A 27518-nucleotide genomic window follows, 5' to 3' on the forward strand; every position below is an offset into this window, starting at 1 on the left:
CCAATAAAAGCATCAGCAGCAAAGTAAGCTCAAAGTCTAAAGTCTAAGAGTTCTCTTAGAGTGACTCAGTAAATCATATTGTATACATTTTAGAATAAGATATTTTTCAGAATACCTTTGTAGAATCACTTCAGGAAAGGAATAATACAAATTATTGCTTTTAACACATTCATGGACTCACACACATTGAGCCTTCGGATCTCAACTTTCTTTTAAATTAAAATCACAGCGGAAAATTGTTTGAAGAAGGGGTGAAGAATTAACTGAATGAGTGACCATCTAAAAAAAGGAGATTAGAAGCAAGAACAGAAGCGACAAGGAGACTCCGGGATGACTGTCAGGTTGCTAAAATGACATGGGCAGCCTGTCAGTTTGGAACACTTAGCATCCAGAAGAACTGTCAGAGTCTCCGGATAAAGCAAAGAAACTCAGCACAAAAATAGAGCTAGTCAGCCACGGGAAACTAAAACAAGGCATGAAAACCAAACATATTAAATTAAAAAATTAAAGGATGAAACTAAAAGGACAGTACCACCGCTATGCAGTTAGAATGAGATTAAAACAAAAGTGCATGTTCCACAAAGCACTGAGTAAATATTCCATGTTCATTGCCAAGAGAGTGATGGCAGCTCAGTCTGTGACAGGATTTGCCCTTTGGTTACTGGAAAACGCCCTTCAGCCCCATGTTCCTGTAATCAACAGGCTGTGCAGGCAAATGACCTGCTTAGCACCCAGCTAGTCAGTTCTGCGTGCTCATATCCAAGTTGCAATATGTCAAACCACATGTTAAATTTTATAAACTTTGGCAGAAAAGCAAGCTTCTGGTCTTTTCAAAGTCAGGCCCACTGAAATGCTCATTAAAATATGCTGGTAACCAAAAAGGATGCTTCAGCATAGTACTCCTATCTCCTTTAGCCCTAGCAACAGATTAAAAAAGCCAATTTTGTCACTGCTATTTGTGCCACCTAAAATCCATAAATTGCTTTAAGTCACTTCAAAACTTGAATGGTATGAAGTTAAAAAACCAAACCTTAAAGAAAAAGCAGAAGAATGCATAATGTTGTGCCCTTAAAGCAAAGGGGGGCACTACAGCCACACAAATGTAAGAAATACAAATATAAATGTGACGTATAAATGTAACAGCAGATACCCACGAGGTAACGTTTCACTTAAATTAATCACTCGCTACCTGATCATAAAAATATTCCATGACAGAATTGAAATAATTAGAGGTAAAAAAACATAAATGAGTTGTCTTTATATCACAAAGTGATCATTAGACAAACTCTGTTTTAATGAAAAAGGCAGGCAAATCAAACCAACCAACCAACACAGCAGCAGTAAATCCCTAAAATCAGCATGAAATAATTAACCCAGAATTTGATTTTACTGACTTAGGAAAGGAACAGTCTTTGAATTAATGTTTTTTTTTTTTTAAAAGGGAGGTTTAAAAAGACAGAAGATTGCACATATTCAACTTTGCACCATAAAAAGGTCAGTGCCTTATTTCTTTATTTTGCCACGCAGCTCTTGGAGCTCAGCTGAACTGCAGCTGAGGGCTAAGCTCTTTGAAAAAGGAGGAGGCTTTGTACTCATAATGCTGCAGCAGTTCTTGCAGGAACAATAAAAACCTGAATAAGATTTCCTGGTGTTCCTGCACTTGAAGGTAGCAGTTTGCTTTGCACAGTTTGGGTGTCCAGAAATTTGGAATTCTTGGGATTTATTATTCCACTGCAACCATCCAAGATTTTCTCCACTGTCACATGGATTAATAGCTAAACCCAAAACCATCCAATAATACCTACATGAGCATCTCAGCATGCTTAGTCAGAGTGAAAACAGAAAGAGAGGACAAAGGTAATAAAAGACAAAGCTAAGAAAATCTAATACACTTTAAGCATAGGGAGGTTCTGTGAATGCTGTGCAACTAAATATTCTTATATCTTGTTTTAGTTTGTTGATTCAGTTAAACAGTCTTTCCCTTACATATTTTTCAGCTTCTGTTTTTAGCCAAAGTACTTAGAGAAAGTACTGCTGAAGGGGATTGTCTTGTATTCCTGGGCTACATTCAGCCCAGATAAGGATCCTATCAAAAAGAAAAGGATGACACAGAAGAGAGGGGAAAAGGGGAAAAAAAAGCATAAGTAAAACTTATGTAAATACAAGCTTCAAAGAAAAGGAAGGAAAAATGTGAGGAAGAGGAAGGAAAGAGAAAGCTTTTCACATGTGACTGCTCTAAATAAATTATGTCTGCTGCTCAAGGACACAGACCACAGAAAAATTTTTCATCTTCATGACTAAACAATATTTTATAATAAAAGCTTTTCTGAAGATTCCAATAAAACTAGAGCACGGCTTTATTTCCCACAGAACATAGCTTTATTTCCCACTTCTACCAGCCTGCATTGGAAGGGATGCAACGAAAGATGTAGTCCCCATCCCCAGGGCAATGAAAGTCCGAAATTTTGAATCTAAACTTATATAGTCCCCAACAGGTATGAGATAATACAAGAAAAATAAACCCACATGTGTCTGTAGCAATGTGAGTATGAACAGAGGTCTCCTGTAATTCCAGCTAGGAAATGTGGCAATGTTCCCCAGGTGCTCTTTGCAAACCTATGCTGAAGGTTATCAAGGGCCAGTTCACGGAGCTCATGATTCCATAATTCACTTAAAGGCAAAATCCAGGTGCAATCACACTGGCAACTCAAATTGTTTGTGATGCTAGGTGGATCCTGTGTGTATCAAATGGGGGAGTCCTCACGCAGAGGCAGCGAGGGAACGGCTGGGTGGGAGCTCTGACAGGAGGCACGAGCAGCAGACAGAAACAGCAGCCACATGCAGCAGCCAAGCACAGACATCTGTCGGGGCTGTGCCAGCACCAGAGCCAACGCTGTGTTCCACTGGCACCTCTAATGCTGCAGGACAGGCTTTCACATCACAACTCTCACGGAAAACGAAAAGGCAAAAGTGAAAAGAATTTAATGTTGTCACATATTTCTCCAAGGCAAACCAGACTAGAGTCAGAAGAACAACAAAAAAGCCCTCTCCTTAAAAATCCTTCTACTCTTCCTGATTTATCCTGCAGAGGATTCATAATCCTGCGACTGATGAAACCATAGCATGTTACCTTGGTAACTGTAACTCAAATTCAGTCTTTAGAATACACTCAAAGGTCAGACTGCATGAAAAGTTAAGGCTAAGGAAGGTATAATTCACATTGAAAGGCAGAGTACAGCAAAAAAAAGTGCTCCAGTATCTCCAATTACAAAGATTCCAAACAACAAATATAAACATGTTTGAAAAAAGAGAGTAAGACCACACAATGCCATAGTCACTGAGACTGCAAATATCAACCTACTTTAGGAAACTCTGAATATATGTTACAACAATATCTAAATTTATATGAAAATGCTATTGCATCAAAATATTGTCATAATATTTTCTATCATCTAAAATGAACAGATGTGCATTTTTTGAAAGGTCTTTCATTGCTATATGCTACAAAAAACCAGTCAGGTTCACTAAATAAGCAAAAATTTAATCTCATACTTCAAGGCTTATTTGTTATTATTTTGTTCAAAACTCTGCATTCTTTTTCTTACAAAAGCAGCCCAATTTCTCTGAGTATCAACTAAAGCAGTTTCAGACTTAAAGATCAACCTGTGCCATATATTTGCAGTATTAATGAAATACATTATGCTCAAATATGCTCAAATTATGTATAATATATAAGCAAGATGTGGCAAGCTTTTCATTTATGTCACGTTTGTGAATTTTAAGTAGTGCAAAAGTCTGTTATTTTAGAAATGTATCTATGGGCGTACACAGTGTGATTTTGTATCTAGGAAAATGCTGTGAACTCATAATCAGGCTTCAAGTTTAAAATGAAGCAGAATTAAAGCCAAATTTGTAACTGTAAACTTGGAATCTCAACCTCTGTGTAGTTGCTTCACAGTGCAGCCTTAGGGTTTCACGTTAAATTTCAGAGAGGGAGATGCAGAGAAAAACAAACATCTACACCCACACTCTCATAGAGAAGTCAAGCATGAAAAATTCTGGCCCCAAAGTTTTGAAAATCATTAGGGAACCAACTTTGGCACACACCTGGAAAGCTCTTCAGAAAGCTCCATCTTTCAAGTTAGTCCTATAAAAGAAAGCAATTTTAAAACGTCTCCATCTCTATGTGACCTTGAAAGTCCTATAAACTGTCCAAGGCATTCCTAAAACGATGTCTTACTCAAAAAGGACATGAAAACACAGCAGTTTGCCCCACAGATCTCTGCAGCTCTCATGTGAGGGAGTGTTAGAGAACTTTCAGGACAGCTCAACAAAAGCACTGCTCTCACTGAAGGACACCTGTACTTATTCAAGAGAAATAGGGATGGCTCTGAAATGAAGAAAAAAGCAAGGATTTATTCCAGCATCATAGCAGTTGGATATTTTTTGTGTCTTTGGCCCACCAGCTCCAGAAGACAACCTCTCAGCTGGATGAAGCTCATCTAAAATTTTCTAACCATCACTATTATCATTATTGCTAAGCAAGAGCTACCTTTCATTCTACTTGATGACTTGATGGCTGCCTTATTACAGTACTTTAAATGATGCAACTTTGCTTTTTCCTTTTTTGTTTTTGGCTTGTGACCTAAAAGTTGTAACCAATATTTCATTTGCCTGTGCTGGTTAAATCCATAACACGGCGTATAGCAGAGGAGATACTCAGGGGGTTGAAGAGAGTGAAGGAAATTAGGGAAAAGTCTGTAAAAGTCTGTAAAAGGCCCACCATCTAAGGATTCTCCCAAGTTCAAAACTACACCTACCTAGCTGTTGAATATTTGTACTTTCTCTGAGGAAGGCGGGAAAGGTGTAGAAAGCTGTGTTGATATTTTTCACCTGCAAGCCTTCACTAGAGAGCAGAGATTATATCACCCTCCTGTCTAACATTACATGCCTGGTAGACAGAAACTTAGAGAACCAAACAGATAAGGAATAAGCTGCTCTCTGAACAAATCACACAAAATCAAGTCCAACACATCTTGCACTGAAAACAAGGATGCCAGGACTCCAGCATAAACCTCTCACACTGGTAAAATGCAGATGTTACAGCTGCATTAAAAATCAATACTACAACCAGAATTCACAGATCTCACCAGTACTACACAAATGACATAAAACTTTAAAAGTGATTTTAATTCTTGTTGTGTAAGAAATAAATTACAAGTGAGTACTGATAACTTTAAAAGTCTTTATATAAAATGATGTAATTAAATTCCGTGGAGAACATGTAAGGGAAGACACAGGATAAAATGCACAATGAAAAAAAAGAAAATTGAAACTATACAAAACTGTACAAAATAAAGCAGTTGTGTTGGTTTGTTGTTTTGTATGGGGAGTTGATTTATTTAGCCAAAGAGTGGCACAAAGGTTGGCTCTGATGTCCTTCCATTAGGACTACTACCACCATCACTAAGGATCTGTTTCATTTATTGCAACACACTTTCAGACTAGAAAATCCCATTAGACTTATTAAGCAGATATAATCTATGCATCAAGAATGCAAACATGAATCATAGGAGAAGATCAGAAGAAGATCAGAAGATGAGAAGGAGAAGATCAGAAGGTGACAAGGACCCTTGTCACAAAATTTTCTTTACATCATCCCACTGAATTATTCCATTTGACCTTTTGACACAGGCTGACAGGTATATCCAGGTAAACATGAATTTTATCAAATCAGAAAATAAAACTCAGTATATCACCTCAGAAAAGCAGAAGCATTTGCAGGAGAATGACACTGATTCAGAATGTTCACCTTTCCTTACAAATTTTCTATGGGGTAAGACACAGTCCAATTTTTTTTTTCCTCAAAATACTACACGCAAGTAAAATCTAGAGTAAATTAAATTACATCAGCCTACAAAAAGAAAAGACTGTAGTTTCAAAAGGTTTACACTCTAGTACAAACAACTGCACATGGCAAGCAGTCTGAGCACACATTAAAGCTGTACTTTGATAAATAACCTCCCACAAATGTGTAAACCTTGCCATTAGCACTCTCATCAAAGATACTATGGAGTCTTCTCTAGATGACTTTTCTGTAGCTGTGCAAATTTTTCTTTACTCTTGTCAATGACTAAAAAAAAAAAAATTAGGGGAGGTTGCTTACCGCCTGTATGCAACACCTTGCAATCTTCTGCTGAAGGCTCATTTTCACCCTCTTTGATGTTGCTGATGTTGTCCTTTTCAAGCAGCCTGTCCACCATGGCAATAAGGCAGTTCAAACTCTTTGCCACGTTGGCCCAGACCCTGTCCTGAAAAGACCAGAATTATCACTGCATGTTACTGCAGAAAAAAAACCAAAAAGGGACAATAGTAAGTTATTCATGATGTTAGCATACGACTGCTCCTCTCATCCTTCAGCCTATTACCAACCTGAGCCTTTTTCATGGAGATTCTCTTGCAGCGTAAATGAACCCAAACTTTTATGGTTTTAGACCCTGTGCACAAGCGCTTCAAACTCGACATAATGCAGACAAAGTTTCAGGTCTAATAGCAAGGAACTGAGCAGCTTGTCTATTTAAATGATACCTTAAGAGTACAGACACACTCAAAGCTTGACAAATGAAACCTTGTGTGGGCCAGTTTTGTCACAGTGTTTAATAACCTCTTTTTGATAATTTAACATATCCTGTATTTTATCACATCAGTTACTCTGCTGAAGAAAATGTTAATTCAAGGACTAAAATGAGAAACTTGCTGTCATGGCATATTTATTAGCTAACACAATTTCAGTTTTGTTCCTCACCTCTCACACAAACTGCAACCATCACACTTAACTGAGTTTACAATAGGAGAATTAGGGAAGTAATAGAGAGGTACAAAAAGTTCTGTACAAGCAGAGAGGAAAAGAAATCATGTGGAGCATAAGAAAGAGCTGTTATGGATCAGAGATATAGGGAGGGTCCTTCAGGTGCTGGATGCTGCAGAAATCAAAGCTTTTGCACCTACTTTTGCAGCACTGAATAAGAAGGAAGAAACCAAGCCATACAAGTAATGAGGCTGTTCACAAGACAAGCAATCAGACTAAAACCAAACCATAACAAACCCACAGAAACCACCCTTCCCTCTCCAAGTATATGTTTCAATGCTGAGTCATTCTGAAAGTATTGCAGAGCAACCAGAGTTTGCTTGAGGGTTAAAAATGGGAATTTAACATCACTGCTTTGTTTTGTATTTTACAGAGCCAGAAGCATTATGTATTTGTCAGGTCTTCAGGCAGAAAAATGAAGTTGCAAAAATACCAAGAGAGAAGGTTAAAGAAAACTGAGAACTCAGAGAAATAGCATAGTTCCGTTTAAATGGCAACCCTTGGATTTTGAGTGGAGGCAAATCTAGAGCCACTGCTAAGGCAAACATTTAAATCTAATGTCGCTTTTCAACTATATGCCTCGCTTCAGCCTGACTAGAGGGATCTTATCTTATGCCCTGCTCCCTCCTCCTGAGGACACAAAAGACTGAGGGCAGGTATAGATTCCTTCAAAAGTTTCCTCCTCTATGCACTTCAAGCAATCCTGAAAAAACATTTACAATATGTGTGAAACTACTGATTTTTACCGCCCACAAGCATAATTCTGGGGAGAAGGATTCTATGAAGAATCCTCCAGAGTATAAGGGAGCTTCAGAGCTTTCAGTCACTGAAGTTGCTGAGGAATATGCAAGTGAGGTTGCTCAGAGAAGTTGGAGCAATCTAATTTCCCTTTTCTTTTGTGTGATGGGGGAACTTAATTCCTGCACAAAAAAAGCATTAAGCTCTTAAAGAGCATCTGGAGTTATTGCACAAGCAACACAAATATGAGCCCTTGTTTCACATTGGAAAGAGCACTTTTTTCAAACCAACTATTAACCCAGCATTGAGATGATTTCTATACAATATTCCCACAAACGTTCCCTGAGGGTTTAGAAGCGAAATTCATAAACATCTGTTGACAGAAAGCTCACTCTTATTATCATGTATCTGGCTTTTTTATATACAAGCAACTGAGAGGGAGCAAGGGCCTGTTTCACAGCCCCTTTTCTCCACACAGGAGGCTCCTGGGATTGTGGGCAGATAGAAAATGTAGAGGCATCTATTTATCATTCATTGAGATGTTATTCTGTCTGCACCAAAGGCAGTCACGTTTATCTAAGAAGGCTGTTGAAATTCTGCAGTTTGGCAGGAACAATTTTCAAGTAAAACTGCAGTTTCCCATCACTGAAAATCAAGTGGCTTCTATGATTCTCCATGAGAAGAAATTAATCCGTTTCTTTGTTGGAGAATTTTGCTCAGACATGGCTTGAAGGAAAAAAGGCCATGAAAATATACAGCTGATTGAAAAGTAAAAGGCAGCTGTAAACAGCAAAGTTCTCAGGCTTGTTTTTAATAACAAGTAAATACCTTGTCCTTGGGTAGTGATGGGAAAGCAGTGACAAACATGGAGGCCTTGAGAACAGTTAATAACAGGATGAGAAACACAAGTTTTGGTCTCAATAACAAACCACAGGTATTGAAAACAAGAGGAGGGGTTGCTGTGTAATCTGTAGCCAATGATGAGCTCGGGTTTTGCAATATGTATGAACTTAATTAACACGGTTATAAAAATGTGCATGTTAGATCAATAAATTGGAGTTCGATGCTGATCAATTAAGATGGGCCGTCTCCCTTCACTTCGTCACTTCTTATTGTCATCTTTTACTACTTCCAGAATATTTTCCTGTAGCCTAGCACTGACCTTTCATCTTCTTAAGCAGATGAAAAGATGGAAAGGCAGGCCTTGGCATCAGTGAAAGCTGGGCACCTCTCCTAGGACAATTAAAAATGAGCCTGTAAAATAATTCTCTTTCATTCATCCAACTGAAAAAATTGTAATTAAGTTCCATCTGATCAGAAAGTATCATTAAAAACTAAGACACCTTCCTCATTTCAGAGAGCAGGAATGGACACTCCTTTCTGTCACTGCACCTGACTGGATGTCTTCCTTCTAAACACTGCCAGCCAGTGGAGTCCCAGAGGCTGTTTCTGTTTTTAAAGGATTCTCAGCCTTTCCGAATTCACCACAGAGCTCCTCAGTCACTTCTTGTCCCTCCATACACACCACTTCAGCTGTGTGCTTTGCTTGTGCCATGTATGGCACAGCATCTGCACGTCCAAGCACTCTGAAGATGCTGTGTCGCCTTCATTTCAGTGGATATTCAGATAATTCCTTAAGGCCTTTTTGAGCTCTGCTCAGAGATTAACACCCTCGTGGGCTGCTTCAAGGGTCAGCTTAAAGAGTTGTTTAAGGATGTAGATTTCAGGCAAAACTAAAGTTCCAACTGCAAAATGTAACACTAGTACTTATAATAGTACTTATAACACTTAGTACTGATAATAGTGAGGAAAAAACCTACAACAGCAAAGGAGGATAGAGCATTGTGCATACAAAGCAACATATATTAAAGTTTTTCCCTTTATAGTTGTGTTTCACAGTGGATTAAGTGTTTTTTCAAATTTTACATGCCTTTATTCTTTCTCTTTCCATCGTGCTAATCACAATTTGATTATTAAAACTCATATCACCTCTACTGACAGAAATAACTGAAAAGTTTAACCATTCAAATCCAGAAAAAATCACAAAATTTCTCCAAAATTTATACTGTCTCAAGTTTGACAATGACTCTGACTCAGCTCAATTCAGAAAACAGTGAATGATACATTTAATTTGAATCAAGATTACTAATTCAGCAGAAAAAAATGAATGCTGTTTAAAATGACCCACTTATGCAGTTTAATAGGTGAGGACCAAGCACCTGGCGGCTTTTAGTTATGAATTACAGCAAAGCTATCTTCTCTTCAGAGATGCTGAACTGCAGTACTGAATTAAAATGCAGCTTTCACAAATGCCACTTTTTCCAGTGCAAAATTTATCTCTTTTACAAAAACTATTGTGTTATTTATATCTCTAAATGTTTCAACAGCTAAAAACAAACATTTTGGCTTTAGTTCAAGCAAAGAGCACCATTCCAGCCCCTCAGGTTGTTGAGAAAACAAGAAAAAGTGAATTAAAGGCTCTAAAACTGGAGGACAAATGAAATAATGAGTTATTTATTGTTTAAATTTCACGAATACTTAATGCATGGGGCTGGAAATAATTGCCTTTCTTCTAGAAGAAATATATTCTTCTTCCTTTATTTTTGGTGTGGAAAAAATTACAGGTTAGGTGGAATACCATAGCTCACACAAGTTATTAATTATTTACAATAGAGATGAATATGCTGACATCCTTTACGTCTATGAGAATACAGTGATGAACTCAAAGCATGAGCCTGGACTGAATAAAAATAGCTTGAGTACGTATGAAATAAAGTAACAGACCTATTAAAGAAGACATCCACCAAAATAATTGATTTATAACATTTCAGCCATATAAATAATACATATCTTTGAAAGATATGCTAAGAATGTTAAAATCCAAACACTGTATTTAATTCTTTTACAGAACCTCAGACAGTTTCTAAGAACAGAGTCTAGGGGCAATGGGCTGAGGGTTAATTCAGTGTATTTAAAATGATTACACCCTGAGGGCTGGAGAGGGGTGTTGCAGGGGGTGGGGAAGAAAAAAACCATTTCCCTGTGAACAGCATATACTGTTCCAGTCCTTAAATCTGCCCAACTAGCAAAACCAACCCAAGTAAGAACAAAGACTATTCTTGTGTCTGGGCAAGAATACACTCAACACCTTCACTGTTCTATGCACAACTAGGCAGTCTCAGAGCAGCACACTGTACTTAGGCAAAGCCTTGCAATTTAGCTTCAAAATCTGCATATCTGCGATGCATCTGAGAAGCACAATTTTACAGTTTTGCACCCCTTTGCCCCCTGCAACGGCATGTGACAAGGACACTGAGGGCTTGAGGTGGCTTATGCTAATTTGTAGGGTTTCACTGGCCAAGGGTTTCTGTCCACTTACCCACTCCTCCTCATCATACTCAGAATGATGGGGTATGGAGTCCTGCCTTTTGACGTGAGCAGGATGGTCCTGGTGCTGTGCATCAGCCCCTTCCTCTGCACTGCTCCTGGGCACAGCTGGTTTCTTGAGCACACAGCCAGGCCGGGCCGTGTACAGCGCTAGAAGGGCACTTCTCACCAGCTGGTCCTTGAACGTGTGCACAAATAACTCCGTCTAGGGAAAAAACCAAACCAATGGAAAGGTTAGAGCAAAGAATGTGGTATGGCAGCAAAGCTGTGTAACACTGAATTATCCTTAGGCAGAGCGGCTATTTGTTTCAGGCCTGCCTGGGAGGCAGAAAACAAAGTAGGCCAACAAATAATGAGGAAAATTTCAAGAGTTTTAGAGATCACATTCTACAATCCCAGTGTTCTAAGCATTAACACAGGAGCACATTATCTGTCAGAGATCACAATCTTTTCACATTTTATTTGAATTCCAAATTTCACCTCAGAGGCAAGCCTCAACAAGAACCACTTCCAAGAGTAACCAACCACAGCACAATGATTTCTGAATAAGTGTAAGATAAAACACAATTAACCAGTTCAATAATCTCTCTAAATAAAACCCACCACTCTACAATGCTGAAATAGCAGTATCTGCAAAAGCAGTATTTCCACAGATAAGTTTTACTACTGGTAGGTGTCAACCCAGATATCATGGTAGGTGACACCTGATTTCAAGCTTGATTTTTTTGTATATTTTAAAGAAAGGAAACTCTGAAGTTGTCTTCTCGGGTCTTCTGAAGATGCTATTCAATCTCTGCATCATTTTTCTATGTTGACTGTTACAGCTGGCATTTTACCGTATTTTTTAAATCCTTCAACCTCCCTGCATTATTCATCTCCCTTCCACCTCAACAAGGAAAGTATGCCTTTGTGCAGACAATCTTAATTAAACAGGGATGTGGGAAGGTATGTAGATAAGAGTCAGAGGATCCAGCCTCAACCAGCAGGAAATGCCAAAAATGAGGGCTGCCCAGCCAAGCTCTCTTCAGCCCTTATGTGCTGCTTATGCAAAAACTGGAGGGAAAAGTAGCCAAAAAAACCCCAAAACAAACAAGTGCCAAGTGCCAGCACCTCCCTGGAACTCCTGAGAAGATTCCTGGAAGTCTTTTCTCCCAGTTTCTGCATTTCTTATCCTATCCCTTTCTTCATGCTACCTGTTCCTCTTTTGCACCCACTCCTACTCAACTTCTTTTTCTTGCCTTCCTGTCTCAAGACCCTCTCAAAAGTTTACAGATATTTAAGACAGAAAGGCTCTAAAAAATTAATGGTTTTCTTAAGGCTCCAGCTGCTAGGTGAGGTACTTAAATGAGAAGTTTCTGTCTTTCCCATTTTCATTATGTTTACCAAAAAAATGCTTTCTGAATTGTTTCACATGGACGGGCTGAAAATTTTACTCCAAATAAATCTCTACAGTTCTAAAAATAAGAACTGCAGGCACATCTAAGAAAAATTATTGATTTTTTAAAACCAAAATCAGACCTGACTTGGGATTCTTTAGACTTGGCAACGCTACTCATCTCCCTGGCGATATTACCAGACCCATTCCTTCTCCTCATTACCAACTTGGTGCCTGAGGGAAAGGCCATTTTTTAACAGTTTTCTCAGGACTGTCTCCTCGTTGTCCTGAATTGCTCTGCAGGACAATTGCAGTTTTCTACATTTCCAACCCAGATGGTGCATGCCTGGAGAATGACTTAGTCTCTGGGGAATAGTGCTATCACACCCCACCATTCTTTGCCTTACCATGGCACAATGAGATTTGAGGGGTTGTGTGGTAACAGCAAAGCTCCTCTTCAACACTTCTACAGTTCCATAGCAAGAGAGTTGAAACTCCATTACTTGTCTACCCTTAAAAACAGCAATATCATGGTTTTGCTGAGGTTTAATATCTACCTTCCCCACAATGTCTGTTTGAGAAAATTTCACGTTTCTGGTTCAGAATAACGCTCAAAAAAACTTTACATTTCAAAAAATTAGGAGAATTGGATAGCTTGATGTAAATAATGCCCACTAGGACTGCAAAGTTTAAGTAATATAATTGAATAGAAATATTTTATAGGGAAATTTAGTTTTTAAAAGAAAATCAGTACAGAAGTGTGACTCCATTTTTCATGCAGCAACTCAAATAATTCTGTAATTAAATTCCATTCAGAGATCCCATTGGTTTTACAGCAGTCTATGTTTTAACTTCACTTTCTAACAGCTCAGTACAGCTAAATTTGCAGAACATCACTATTTATGAAACTGCACTGAAATCACAAAACCAGTCTATACAAAGAAATAAAAACTCTGCAAATTCTTTCAGATACTCTACTAAAGAGTATTTCTGCAAACAAAGATAGGCATAGCTGGAAAATTAATTTATCAAGCCTGCTGCAAGCTGCAAATGCTGATACACTTGTCGATAGCTAAAGGCTTCCTTAATCAACTAACAAAAAGGGATGATAAAAGGTTAGTCTCAGGAAAACACTACAGGAAACTGTAAATTATATATGGAGATGCTTAACAGGAGAAAATAAGCTCCTTTTAAGAAGCAGCAGTGGAATTATTTGATTTAATTTTCCACTTTCAATCCATGCAGCCAGTCCTTCCATTTCCAACATGAACACTTTAATGTAATTCACATTATTGATAATTCAGATTTACTCACTGCTACCTAATAATTATAGAAAGAATTCTTATATATACCAAGTGATATGTTTTTTAATAAACTTGCAGAATTTAATCACCAGGCAAATAATTTTTATGGCTTCAAACAGATGTTACTTTCTAAATATCTATCCAGTTAAAACATCAGAGCATTTATTTTTTACATACAAAAAGTGCAGGAAAGATGGAATAGCAAAGCACTACATATGCCTCAGGAGCACAAGCAGATATCATGTCATTATACTCAGCAGAGCATGTGCTACTCTGTGTTAAATGCAAGCAGGAACACTCTGGTAGTCTTGGTTCTCCAGTACTGTACCAGACTATACAGACAGAATATTTCAAGACAGCAATATAAGGCTTTGAATTAACCATGAGGGATCTAATTTCAGTATTGTGTGGGTTCACTGAGTTTAGGGCTTTGAAATTGTATTTCTCTTTCCTGAAGCTGTTTCTTGGTCTCTCTTCCCCATCTCTCCTCCCCTCTTTACAAGCAGCTGTCCCAGCACACTTGCTTCCTCAGCAATCCACCCTATTTCTCTATTGTCCACCTTTTCCTAGGAGTGCATTTGGTAATAGACAGGGAAGCAGGTATTGAACCACTCCTGCTGCAGTTGTTCAGACAACTGGATTTGTCTCTTCCAAGCAAAAGGTGGAGGCTAGACAGACATCCAAGGAGTACATGGGGTGAGACTCCTTCTTCTGGGAACCTGAGCTCATGCACTAACAGCAATTTAATCCTGGTCCTGAAAAGCTGATATGAACACACTCAACTAAGCCACCAGCTATAAATGTAAAATACCTAAGGCTTTAGCAAACTGAATGAATTGTCTTTTTTGTCCCCTTTTTATAGCCAGAGTCTCTAGCGAGCCATGGTTCAAGCAGTACTTTAGTACCATGGCTCCTGCCTCTGAAATCATCCCCTCCTCCTGTCCAGAGGCCAATGGCAGAGAAAATGCACATTGCTCAGCAACCACCCCTTGGATCTTCAGAACAAACCCTTCTTTGCCTGATTGGCTTTGCCTGTGCATACAGATTTCTTTGAACTAACCTCTAACAGAGCAGCTTCACTCTTCTATGCACAGCTAAAAATGCCCTCCTGCATCCAGAGGTACACCATAATCACTACAGTCCCCCTCCTTAAATTCCTCTGTTTCATTTCCAGGCTGAATTCTGCCTTCTTCCATCACCCCTGACGCTCAGAGCGACTCCACATTCTCAGAGCGAGTGTGGATTCACACATCTGCCGCTGAGAGCGATGTTCCTCTCCCTAGTGCTCTTCTGGAATGCCTTCCCAGCAAGTGGCCAAGCTCAATATCAATATTTGAAACCCTCCTATGGCACAAGGAGCTGCTGGGGTAATGGTGCTCAACAGACCAACAGGGCTGTCACTTCCCAATAGCTGAAGATGCATGGAAATGGTTACTGATCGTGTTATTGAGCCATACTGGGATCATACTGCTGAAGGGATGGCCCGTGGAGAAATGGGAAACTCTTCACAAGCTCTCGGGTCACAGGGTTCATATTGTTATTCATATAAGGGCTCATATTTTTATAGGGTAACATATGCTGGGAAGCACTACAGGCTTCAGCTAATCTCCATTATCAGTCTGTGAGACCAGCGGCGAACATTATCTTCTCTAATTTAGAACTAAAGGAACTAAAATGAGGAAGAGGTTACAGCTACAGACAGATATAATAGGAAAAAGAGAAATAAACTTTGAGATCTCCTAGAGCAAATTTCCCAGCTTCTCCTTCCAGGCTGCATCACCATTTCTGATCATGCTGTTATTCTAAACCTTATACACCAACCTGGCTTGAACTACCTCCCATAACCAGCAGCTTGAAATATCATAGAAAGAGAATGAAAAAAAAAGACTTCTCATACTACAAAATTATTTATAATTGTTGATATTTTCATAAACTCCAGTATGTAGCCACTAGAGGATGAAGAAGCTACATGAAATTAAATTAATTACACTTTTTAATAAAGCAATCTTTATAGATTTCATTAATTTTCTATACGGAAGGCCTACAGAAATGCTAAATAACATTATTTTTCTAATAACAACATTTTGATGCTTATTTTAGCTGAGTTTATTTAACATTTCCTGATGCTGTGAAAGTCAAATGATGCAGAAACCCCCCCCCCCTTCCTCCCCAGCAGTTAGAGAGACTTGGTTACTCCATTTTCCATTGCAGTGAGGATTTGAATCTTACTTTTTCTGAAAGCATCTTTAAAGAGTTCTTCAAGCTGTCTGGAGAACGCTGGCTTGCAGAACTGAGCAGCAGGTCTGCATGGCTTGATATGAGAGGCTGCAGATGACTGATGTTGCTGAGAACTTCTTTTGCCTTGGCTGTGTTTTCAGGTGAATAGTAAATACACTGGTATCCAGTGCTGTGATAACAGAGAGTCACATCATGTCAAATTCATTTCTGCCATTAACAGCAATGCTTATGGTGCTAAAAATCTTACCACTACTTTTGCAAAAAAAAAAAACGCCAGATGCCTGAACTTCACAGACACCACTGATCCTGCATTTAAGGGTAAAAACAAACCTTTCCTTGAACAGTAAAAGCATAAACGGCATGAAACAGCCCACCACCACATGCTCCAAGTAATACAGTGCAAAATTCCTTTGAGTGGGTGATCTGAACATAAACCCCCATGTTTTTATGTGTTTCTTTTAAACACTGTAATTCTAGAGACAGAAAATATTTGACAAAGTCAGGTAATAATATCAAAGAGCATAAGGCTCCTTATTCTTCCAACTGAGCTCCCCAAAAGAGAATTGACTGCCTCACCGAGTCTTTCCAAGTGGGCCATTAAGGTTGAATTGATCAGTGGCCCACACTGTGTTTTGATTGGCCTCAATGATGTCCAGGAAGAGACGATAAACAGAGTTATCTCCAATAAAGAACAGGCATCTGATTTGCAAGAAGAGACCCAGCAATGGGTGCGGAAGTGAATTACTTCAAAACCACACAAATGCACACTGCAAACTTCCTACTGTCCACTGTTCAAACTACTGCAATTATTTTGCAGGACTTCTCCTATCCCTCTTTCTTCTTTTCCTCCCTACAAATTATGCAATATCCTCTTACACCACTGTTCTCAAACACCACTTCAGACAGCATGCACACACCCACTGGCTCTTGCCTGCAGCCCACAGCTCCTCACCTGAACCTCTGGTACGTAACCCTTCCTTTTATAAAGCCCTGGTTTAGTCTTTCAGAGAAACTAACCAAAATCTTCTGCAGCTTCAGATTAAAACAGGAAAAAAAGAACCCAAGCCCCTCCTGGCACATCACCAATGCCAGAGGAATGTACATGCTACTCCCAGCTGGTACTGTTTGTATCTCCCTTCTCTCCTTTTTGTCTGAAGTATTTCAGTCCCTTCAGCCATTTCACCACTTTCTTTCTTTCTTAATTTGGCATACCAAGACCAAATACTGACACTTGTTCAATCCTCTGAACTTCATGCATTCGCTTTCATTTCAGTCTTTGTCCAGATCTCTTCCCTACCCCCAGTTCCCCTTTGTGCCTTTTATTGAGTGAATTCTAGTTCCTTCTCTTTAGTTTTCTACAAATTAGAAACTAAATCTTGATCAGTCCCTTCCAATTCAGCATTTTCTATGATTCTGGCAAATAAGGATAGCTTCAAGCAGTTTTAAAATGAAGGCTCTTGCTTACATATTTTGCTGAGGTATACTCTCAATACCCAATTCTAATTTTCTATTCCCCAATATCCATTCTATTTTTCTGTCTTTCACCAATGTCTTCATTCCTAGATACAATTCTTTGTAGAAGCAATCAGGATTAATGGCATATAGCTGCCATTACTACCAGCCACATCTAAATTACGACGCATCTCCAACTTACATGAGCTACTCATGTCTACTAGACCAATGTCTAGTAGAAGTCATAATTCTGAGTATTTCAGCAAAGTGAATAATATAAACTGTCCCTCCTAATGAATTAGGAAAAACAAGCAAACCTCTGTCCCTCTGAGTAATCAAGAAACTGCCACAGTTCTGCCTTTGAGGTGGAGAGCCTGTTAGTGAGATGACTTCCAGAGTCAGATCTGGCACTACATCCACTGGAACCCTCAAGCAGCAGGCTCAGTGGATAGGGCAGGGACAAAGAGCAACAGTCTATGTTAATTGCAGTGAAGACATAGTCTTAAAAGTCTTGACACTTCTCTAATTCCCCATCAGGCTTTTCCCTCCCTTTATCAAAAAGTCCTTTTTGCAGGCTGAATCTGGCTAATGCTGTTATCAAGTTCACTCCTTTCTGGGATTTCCCTCAGTCTTTAAATCCTAGATAGTTTTCACTGATCTCCCACAGCTCTAGGCTTCACTGAATATTGCAGCAGAAAAGCTACAGACACCACTTGTAAGAAAGAGGGCAGTGACACCAAAGGTGTGGGCAGTTCTCATTGCAATTAAGTAAATCATAGCTTTTAAGTAAAGGAATTAGTGAAGAGAGAATGACTCTTCAGAATGAAGTGCACTACCAGACTGGTAATTATTTGGACAATTTAAACATTTTCAGAACCCTAGAAAGCACGACACAACTTCAAATATTTAGTTCCTCTCATAATTTGAGAGCAACTTTCTCAATCCCCCTAGAAGAATGTGTAATTATTTTTCAGAAACAACACGTTTGAAGTTTCTAACTGTTGTGTTCACACTGCTGCATGTATGACTAGCTGAGGTTTTCTGTGGCCTTAGCCTTCACAAACAGATATTCCCACTCACAAGTAAGCGACATTCCCTCCTCTGCAGCTACTTTTAAAGCTTAGTGCTGCATGCAGCTCTGGTATGTAAGCACTGTTAGGCAGAAGAGAAACTTTTCACAGGTGTCCTAAGGCACAAACTGCATGAAACTTCTGCATTAGGGTAAAGGCCGCATGGGTAGGTCCAGTGCAGAATAGCAGCAGCATAATGAAAACATACCTCTCATATGTAAATTATGACTCAGGTACCTTTTGAAAACTGTATTATAATGCTTTCTGGGAAAAGTTTGAAAGCTTTCACTAAGCATATAAAACCACACTTGACCATTTCCATATATTGGCGCCATCATTAACCATAACCACATGACTGTCAGCGGTCATTTCAGTCCTAAACTTGCTTTATGGACATTCTTCAGATCACATACCAGAAACTTTTCACTTAAAAGAAAAGCCTTTCTTGCTCTCATTTCAGGTCCTATTTTTTTTTTATAATGTGCCTTTTATAAAAATTGGATATGACATTCCTGATGGTAATAAATGAGAGAAGAATTGCAAAGCCACTGCATTTTTGTAAATATTATTATACAGGACTTTCCCTTTGTGTCTGCACAAAGATTGATATTCTGTGTAATAGAAAAGACGCCAGAACTATCTTCACATACACATTTTCCACATTCTTCTGCTTGATAAACTTTCACAAAACATATGTCTCAGTCTTGTTTTTGTTTTGCAACTGCAAATGCTACCAGATAACTGTTTCTCTTTGTCTGCAAATTCCACAAGTCTAAGACTGCACAAGAAATATATTGCAATATGCTGACACTGTTGAATATTTTGATAAACTGCTCTAATAATCAGACTGAAGGTCAAAAACACGCAAGGCAATTCTGTCACATCTTGACAGCTGCTAGGATTGGCTGAGAACTAGTCTCTTCCCAAGTCCTGCATTAGGTCTTCAGCTCAGTTAGCCTAGAGAAAACGGCTGCTGAATCTGCATTTTTCCTGTTCGTTCTGTATTCTGACTGATATCGCAAGGTGTCACTTCTTCCTTCAACAAAATCTTCAGAAAATCTAGCCCCATCATAAAACAGGAAATTCAAATTGCAGAAGGTGCCCCGGGGGACACAAGGTGTCCTCAAAACACCTTTATCCAGCAAAATAAACAGGTGCATGCAAAGTAGCACTGTTGTCGCCAGAGTGAAATAAATTTGTCCATTATAAGATTGAGAATGTAGTAAGAAATGGTTCATTTTCTGAAAGGTGAGCACTGTGAGAACTGTAATGCTACTTTATATCATATAACTTTAAAGGATTATGTCTATTATATTATTTATATCTAGCGGCTTCAGTTATAAATTTTTATGATAAAAACCCACAAATCACTATTGCAACTGCATTAATCAGATAGTAAAGGAGAAGATACTTTAAGAAGTGTCTTCAGACATTTTCTTCAACAGAAAACATGTACTTTGTAGGCCCTCATATGATGGGGATGAGGCTGCCCATACCAGTTTGCTGACAGCAGAATATTAACACCGAGTTTCTCGATGCGTCTTATGTGATCAACATGATGTACGTGTTTCATTGGCAGGTTTCAGCATCAGAGGTGGTCAGGGAAATGAAAGCTTTTTGAAGATTTAACAGGGTTTTTATACTGTGTAGGGCAAGCAAGACCCCCTCAATAATACAGTTTTCAAAGCAACTAGATCTGCTGGGTTTTGTTTGATGTTAATATTAATGCCAGCTCCTATTCAACCTAGAAGTCAACAGAAGAATTGAATAATTTCCCTTTTATTCTCTATGATATTTTATCCATGAAACTTTTTTGAGCATTGACTATAATGGAATTAATTTGCTGTGGACTGTCATGGTAATTTAGATCAGAGCACTCCCTCCCTGCTTTCCCTTTGGAATGCTGTAACACTGCAGTTGGCACCATCAGCTGGAGCACTGAGCAGTCACAACTACTGAAAAAATCTGAACAGCCACAGCAACAAACACAAATACATCCAATTCTTAGGAAAAGATGTGACTAACACTTTGGCGCATGTTCAACAGTGAACAAAGCATTTGAGCTCCACAATAAGCTGAAACCTTTATTTTTGATTAGTCTTATTTTGGCTTTCTGAAGAATAAGAGTAGTTTGTTTTTTCACAGCGTACTAAAAATACTTCTACCTTAGCATACACCCAGGCCTGTCAGAAATAAAGCTGCTACCTTAAGTTACAATTTCTGTATTTAAAAATTGTCTACAGATACATTCCTCTTAGCACAAGAATTGCCAAAGAGATCGCTCATTCTGAACAGCAGGTTTTCAAGTACTGATATACCTCCAGCTTCCTAAAATACAAGGAAAAAAAATCATAATTTTGAACCATTAAGGTTGCAGAGGACCTCCAAGATCATCGAGTCCAACCTTTGACAGAACAACCCCCATATCAACTAAACCGCAGCACCGAGTGCCGAGTCCTGCCTTTTCTTGAGCACTTCCAGGGATGATGACTCCACCACAAGTCCCAATGCACAAAAACCCTTTACATGAAGAAATCCTCCCAACCTGAACACGCTGCAGCACAGCTTGAGGTAATTTCCTGTGTTTACTCAAAATTGGTCTTAACACAAGAAGTAGAGCGTGTTTCAATTTTCATCAAAGCAGGGGAAAAAAGGGGAATATTTTATGAATGCAGTGTTCAATCCTACCAGATTTTAATCTTCCATTCATTCAGCAGGATAAACTGTTTTGTTATTCAGTGAGCTTATAGCATTTTAATGCAACCTTAATGGTATTTTCCCAGCTGCTGGAAAGAATACTTACTTTCGTCTTTCAGCCTCAAATTTACTCAGCAGTTTCCGGAGACCACCATTCTTAAATCCTTGGAAATGTGCTGCTGGGGCTCCCACAGTGATAACATCATACAGAGCATCTGGAATGGGAACAGAGGAACACAGACATCTGAATGCTTCTATCCCTAAATCATGGAAACACTATGACATCTATTCCACAAAAAGTAAGGACAAGTCTATATAATTTCCAGGGAATAATTGATAATCCATGTCCCAAGAAGGCCCAAGAGCTAATCAATCTTTCTATACAGCCACTGCACACTTTAAAAAGTTCATTTGATTTATGGCTATATGTAAATTATGTGCCACTGAGTAGAAGAATATTCCAGCTCTGCAGTTTACAAAGCTGACAAGTAAATTGGCCCATTGCGTATTCCACTCTATTGCCCCTTTCATTATTTAACTTGTAGTCATGTTCAAGCATTTTAGAGTCAAAAGAGACCATTTTGATGGAATAGTCTGACTGAATAATAGAGACTACTGAATCACAGCTAATAATTCCTGCATCAAGCTTGTCTCTTGGTTGAGTGAAGGCATCTCTTTGTTTAGGCATCTAATCTTGATTAAAAGATTTCAAATGACAACAAACTCACTGCATTCCCAGAGAAGTCAATTAGGCTAGTAAAAATCCCTATTCCTTTTCTAGCTTCAATTTGTTCGGATGTAATGCTACTGTACTTTCAGATATAATGGTGTTTAATGCTGAATTGGTGAGCCCTGCTCTAGGATATACACTTCTTATATATGTTTATAAACACAAAGTCAGTTGAGAAGCTACCAGAATAGGAAATAAATCATACTAATGAAATGCTTGCTGAGAAAACAATCTGTTGTCTCTTTCTGTATATACCTGGTGCCTTATGACATAGGGGATGAATTCTTTTTGTGGATATATGCTTACAGAACTGGAGGTGAAACATCATTTTTCAAAGAGCTCGTGATTGATTCTCAGGGTGGAGATGAAGATTTAATTACATCCCACACCACATAACTATTTTTTCTAAGTTTAAAAATTTACATTTACAGTAAGTACCTGTTTTGTACCTGAACTTACTGGAGGTACAAAAGTGCAGTTCCAAATGCCTCATCTTTAAAATGCATTTCTAAAGGAAACGTTACAGGATGTTTTTTGAGAACTGTTTTATTCCTCAAAGAAGTTTCCCATGTAAATTAAAATCTAGACCTCTCCTAAAATAGAACTTGCATTGTGATGATAAATATGCCCAGAAGCATGAGCACTGTACAAATGATTCACAGTTAATGAACTATGCCTTACTTCCTGAGCTGAATCTCAGAACACATTTGCTCAAATTGATTTGAGCTCTAATGAGTTGGTGACTCTTCAATATCCACTTAAAAGGAGAAGTGACATAATTTCATTTGCCTAAGGTGAGCCTCAAGGTTCTTAAATAGCCCATTCTTTTAGGTCTTTATACAGATTATCACTAATACATATTCTTCAGCTATTAGGACTCCACTGATACTTGACAATAAGGAGGAGGAGGAGGCAGTCAGTGTCTTAAACTGGCCAGATGCAAAACAAAAACCACTTCAGTTCACCAAATCTATTTAAAACAAGCACATATTGCAAACAGAAACAAAAGCAAAGCTATGTCAATATACAGATTTAAGTTCTCTAGTATGATGAACAGAGCACAATGTGGGGTTTATCAAATGGATAAGGATACCATTGACCCATAGGAAAACAGTATTTTTCCTCAAAGCTACTCCTACTGAAAGCTTAAGCACACTTTCTCTTCCATTTCAGTACTCAATGACAACCCAAACAAAAGTTCAGGAAAAGCAAATCTATTATTATACATGTCAAACACAAAAAAACCCACATACCAATGTGTATATACAATAGATGGGATAAAAACCTATCTTGCATTCCCAAAATTAAGATATCTGATAGTGTAAGGGCTAATGACACCTCCATGGATCATTAGCTTGTTTAAATGCCACCTCCATGAATTTTTATTCTTCCCCTTCCAGTATCATTCTCCTGGTTATATTCCAGGTGTCCTTTGATATATGCCAAGCAAAGCATGAGCTGAGAAAGACCAGCTTCATATCGAAGTGCTGCCTATTCCAGATCAATTAGCAATTGCTGCAAACTGCTTAGCCTGCATATATCTAATACAAGACACAGGGAAGAACATCAGTTAACTAACAGAGGCAGAGTTTTATAATTTGAAGATCCAAATTTGGAAGACAACTAGAACAATTCTAACATTTATCTCTTCCTGTACTCTTTTTGATTATCAATTAATGATGTGTGCAAAGCAAAATGGTTTTGGAGAAGAAGGGAGAAAATTCATTAAAAAGCAAAACAAAACTCCAGTACTGTAAAAGTTGTGGGTGCTTAAGTAAGTCACAGATTTCACTCAAATTCTCTTTTTATTTAGCAAATAGAACAGTGTCCTGTTCACAAAGAGGTTTTGTTGAAAAGACAACGTTAAGCTTCTGGCCCCCATTACAAACCTAAAAATCCTTTTCAGTTAATTAATTAACTTGAAAACATTAAATTAAAATCTGTGTTATCACATTATGTCACTATAAATCCCCATCTTGTTGAAATATTTGGAGGCACAGTTTTTTAGTAAAACAAATAACAAAATATTGAACCAACAAGTATCTAACAGATAATTGGAAGCCCCTGTGTCCCAATTTAGAAGTGGATGTATACTCACACAGTACAAAACAGGAAATTTACCACTGTTTTTATTTCCTGTTTTACAATCTTAGATGCAGAGTGTATTAATAAGGCAAAAACCATATCAGAATGTAATTTCTGTGTTTGTAGTTACAGCAAATTTATCAGATCTCAATTGATCAACAAATTATTCACTGTGCCATTTGGTCATATATATGTATCAATATGATCTTTGATCTGTAAAGGAAGCTGCTAAAATCATATGCAAGTGGCAACAACAGAATTCTGTGTTAAAAAGAACCACAGACCATGTTAGAGAAAGTTATCCCCCTTTCCAGGAGATGTTGGAAGCTTGCAGTATTTTCACTCAACACTGAGCCAAAATAGCACATATTCTCCATTTACTTATTTGCTTGAAGTGTCATAGGAACAACATGAGCACATTCTTGGAATCTGTTTTTAGAAAAGAACTTGGAAGAAATTTAGTTAACCAGCCCCTAGTTTTCCAAGATGTGCAGTAATTGTCCACAACTTGTGGCATCAGAAGACGAGGCAGGGAAATTCCTTGCAGAGCTTTGACTTTGGATGTGATTTCTAGATTTCAGTGAAACTGTGTTTCAAAGCACACTTAGTCATACTTGGGGAATTTCTTTACCTTTCAATCGAGGACTATGCACATGCATTCTTTGCAGATGAAGATTTATTGGGATGAATTCTAGTGTTTTTTCTCCTTTGCTACAGCTTGATTTAAAGGAAGAACCTGAAAAACAAAAGTTTAAAGAATCATTGTCTTAACTACCCAGATGTTTTTGTATTCCTTTTAAAGGGAGACAATACTTGTATGTGAGGAGTTGTCTTTAATTTACCTTCAATGGATAATTATATATTAGGAGATGAAATGTTCACTGAGTCTCAGCATGTATCCATACTGGAAGCAGCAAAGCAGCATTTAATTCACAGAGCAATCTAACTGTTTTATTCTGGGAGACAGATACTCTTCCCTGCTGTCTGAAATCAGTCTGTAGTCTGCTGGAGACAACGCAGCAGTTAATGTGCATTGTGTATATTCTGTGCTAAAACTGCGAGGTTACAGAGCTATGATGGCACTGCATTTTTCCAAGTAAGATTATTTTCTTTGAAGAAAAGTATTGTATTGAATAGGCTATGCGTTCTTCCTAGAAAGGTCAAATAAAGAAACACAAACTATCTTAAGAAAAGCTATATATTTGTTCAGAGGAGGCATGATGCCTTGGAAAAACAAAACAAAACAAATTAATATGGCTGTATATTTCCAAAACATTAGAATTTGAGTAGTTTTTTGGTAGCGTAAAGAAAAATAATTAAAGTCCGACAGCATTAAAATATAATTTACCTGAACACATTTAATACAGAATCTGTATAAAATAAAAGGGTGTAGATTAGGAAAGAGAGGTGGCCTTGTCTTCTAACTCAGGCAGCCCAACGTTCACCTAGGCCACTTTTCCAACATTCTATCATTTCGCCAACTATTAATTACTAGAACTAAAATTCCTCTCACTCAGATGGAATTTTTAAATAAGTTTTGCCAAGGTTCAGCCTTTTTTTGAAGCAAACACATAAAAAGATAAAGAAAATATTTTAAATTGTTTTTTGCTTGCCCAATCAAGACTTGCTAGTGTTTATCTGTTGAAACTGCCACAGGACTGAGCACTGAGCCTCCCAATATAAACCACTCTGCCAGAGGGCACCAACGATGCTCCAGACCAGCCAAGCATGCTCAGGCTGCTCCCTAAGTTAGGAACTTTAAATTATAATTTAATACAGATGAAGAGCACAGCCAGGAGTCAAAATTTTAGATTAGACAGGAAATCCCATGATGCAGATTGAAACAAACAAATAATTTTCAAAGTTCCACTCCCTCCCAATATCACCAAATCTGTGCTTTAGAGTTACCTGAAATTACTGGGCTTTTTGTTTCCTAACACTTATATCTTCCTGGTATATTTCCTTACAATAAAATGCTTTACATTCTCTCAAATTCTCCCATAACTGAGGATAAAAGTGTTTGCCAAAACAACTCAAATCTGAAATAGTTTTAACTTTCTTAAACATCCATTTTCAATAAATATGCTGGTAAACCAAAATTGCTGTCTAACACTAATGTGGCTTCCTCATACTTCCACAGCAATCTCTCAACTTCAAAAAGAAATTAGGTGGTCTCCTAACAGCCTTCTCCACTAAATTCCCAAATAGTTTGGTTGAGTTCAAGTGGGTATCACTCAAAAAGCCCAACGTGAGATTATTGTGCTGGGGAAGCATGAGCATATTTTGGAGAAATTTTATTTGCAGGTGCCATCTGCCCTTCTGAACAATTCAACACAAACTCAGGCGATGTTTTAGGATGAAGAAAGACACCTGCACTGGCTACACTGAAGAGCAAAATGGTTTTTGGCATGCCTTGAAATATGTTGACCTGAAAAGTCTGAATTAAAATTGTACTCACATCCCTAATCTTAGCAATTTCTACTTCATAAGTACTTGAATTTCAACGTGCTCCCAACGTAACTATTTGTTCAACTACAGTATTAAATCAAATCTATGTCTGGCTCGCTTTTCTGATCTTGTATACAATCTTGTATTAGACTGCTTTGTTTTCTGATTAATGTCCCTTTCTCTTTTACATGTGCTGATTTGCTCCTCCCGGATGACCTCAGTTTCCCAGGACCACATTATTTCTCTCAAGACCCAATTAAGATGGGTCCTTTAACATTATAAACCCTTTAGAAAGCCACTTTGCACAACACAGGTCTTGCAGGGTTTATGTTTAAGAGATTATATTGTCTGTTTTTTAAAATCTCAAAATGTCCCCTCAATATCTTCCTGAATGTTATAATTATTACATTGGATCTGTCATTATCTGTATTTATTGGCTTGTTTACGACACTTTATGGAGCGCTTTCAAGATTAATTAGGCAAAGATTGAAAATACATATAGATACTATTTAAAACAGAACCAGGAAGTGCCATACTGGGCTAGACAGTAGATGCCAAAATTGGAACTGGGATATTCTGATGATGGCAAACAATCATAAATACAAGAAACGTCACTTCTGCCAACAAAATGGAAATAATTATACAACATTTAGTGCAACACAAGAGCTTTTTCCCCCACCAAATATTTAAGCAGCTGACCGACTGCTTTCAAAAAGGCGACTTTCAGTTAGAGACTGTTTTTTTTTAATACACTCAAATCGGATTTCTCCTTTTCTGTGACCAAGATCTCTGCATCCAGCTCTGGGCTCCCAGCGCAGGAGGGACACAGACCTGCTGGAGTGAGTCCAGAGGAGGCCACAGAGATGCTGATTGGAACAGTTCAGCTTGGGAAAGAGATTTCAGGCTGATGCAATTGCAACCTTACTGCCTCAGTACCTGGAGGGAGCTTACAATAAAAGCTGAAGCGGGACTTTCTACAAGATCATGTGATGACAGGACAAGGGGATTCAAACTTAAATGAGGAGATCTGGATTAGACATAAGGAAGAAATTCTTTAATGTGGAGGGAGGTGAGACACTGGAACAGGCTGCCCAGAGGAGCTGGGGATGCCCCATTGCTGGAAGTA

At 38.3% G+C, this 27518-nt stretch overlaps 1 protein-coding gene across 1 annotated transcript in view; it reads right to left on the reverse strand.

Annotated features, from left to right (window-relative positions):
• The window catches only part of LOC128948565 (inositol polyphosphate 4-phosphatase type II-like), a 132094-nt gene that overhangs the window by 37599 nt on the left and 66977 nt on the right, over window positions 1–27518 (reverse strand). Inside the window, exons 10-14 of the mRNA XM_054293320.1 lie at window positions 24576–24680; window positions 21236–21344; window positions 15902–16079; window positions 10986–11198; window positions 6167–6311 (exon numbers count right to left, since the gene is read on the reverse strand). Coding sequence (XP_054149295.1) covers window positions 6167–6311; window positions 10986–11198; window positions 15902–16079; window positions 21236–21344; window positions 24576–24680 — 750 coding nt within the window. The remainder of the gene's footprint in view (window positions 1–6166; window positions 6312–10985; window positions 11199–15901; window positions 16080–21235; window positions 21345–24575; window positions 24681–27518) is intronic.

The sequence above is a fragment of the Melozone crissalis genome, unplaced genomic scaffold (assembly GCF_028551555.1).
Source record: "Melozone crissalis strain CALT ecotype California unplaced genomic scaffold, PUWL_Pcris_2 ptg000135l_1, whole genome shotgun sequence".
NCBI classification, from domain to species: Eukaryota; Metazoa; Chordata; class Aves; order Passeriformes; family Passerellidae; genus Melozone; species Melozone crissalis.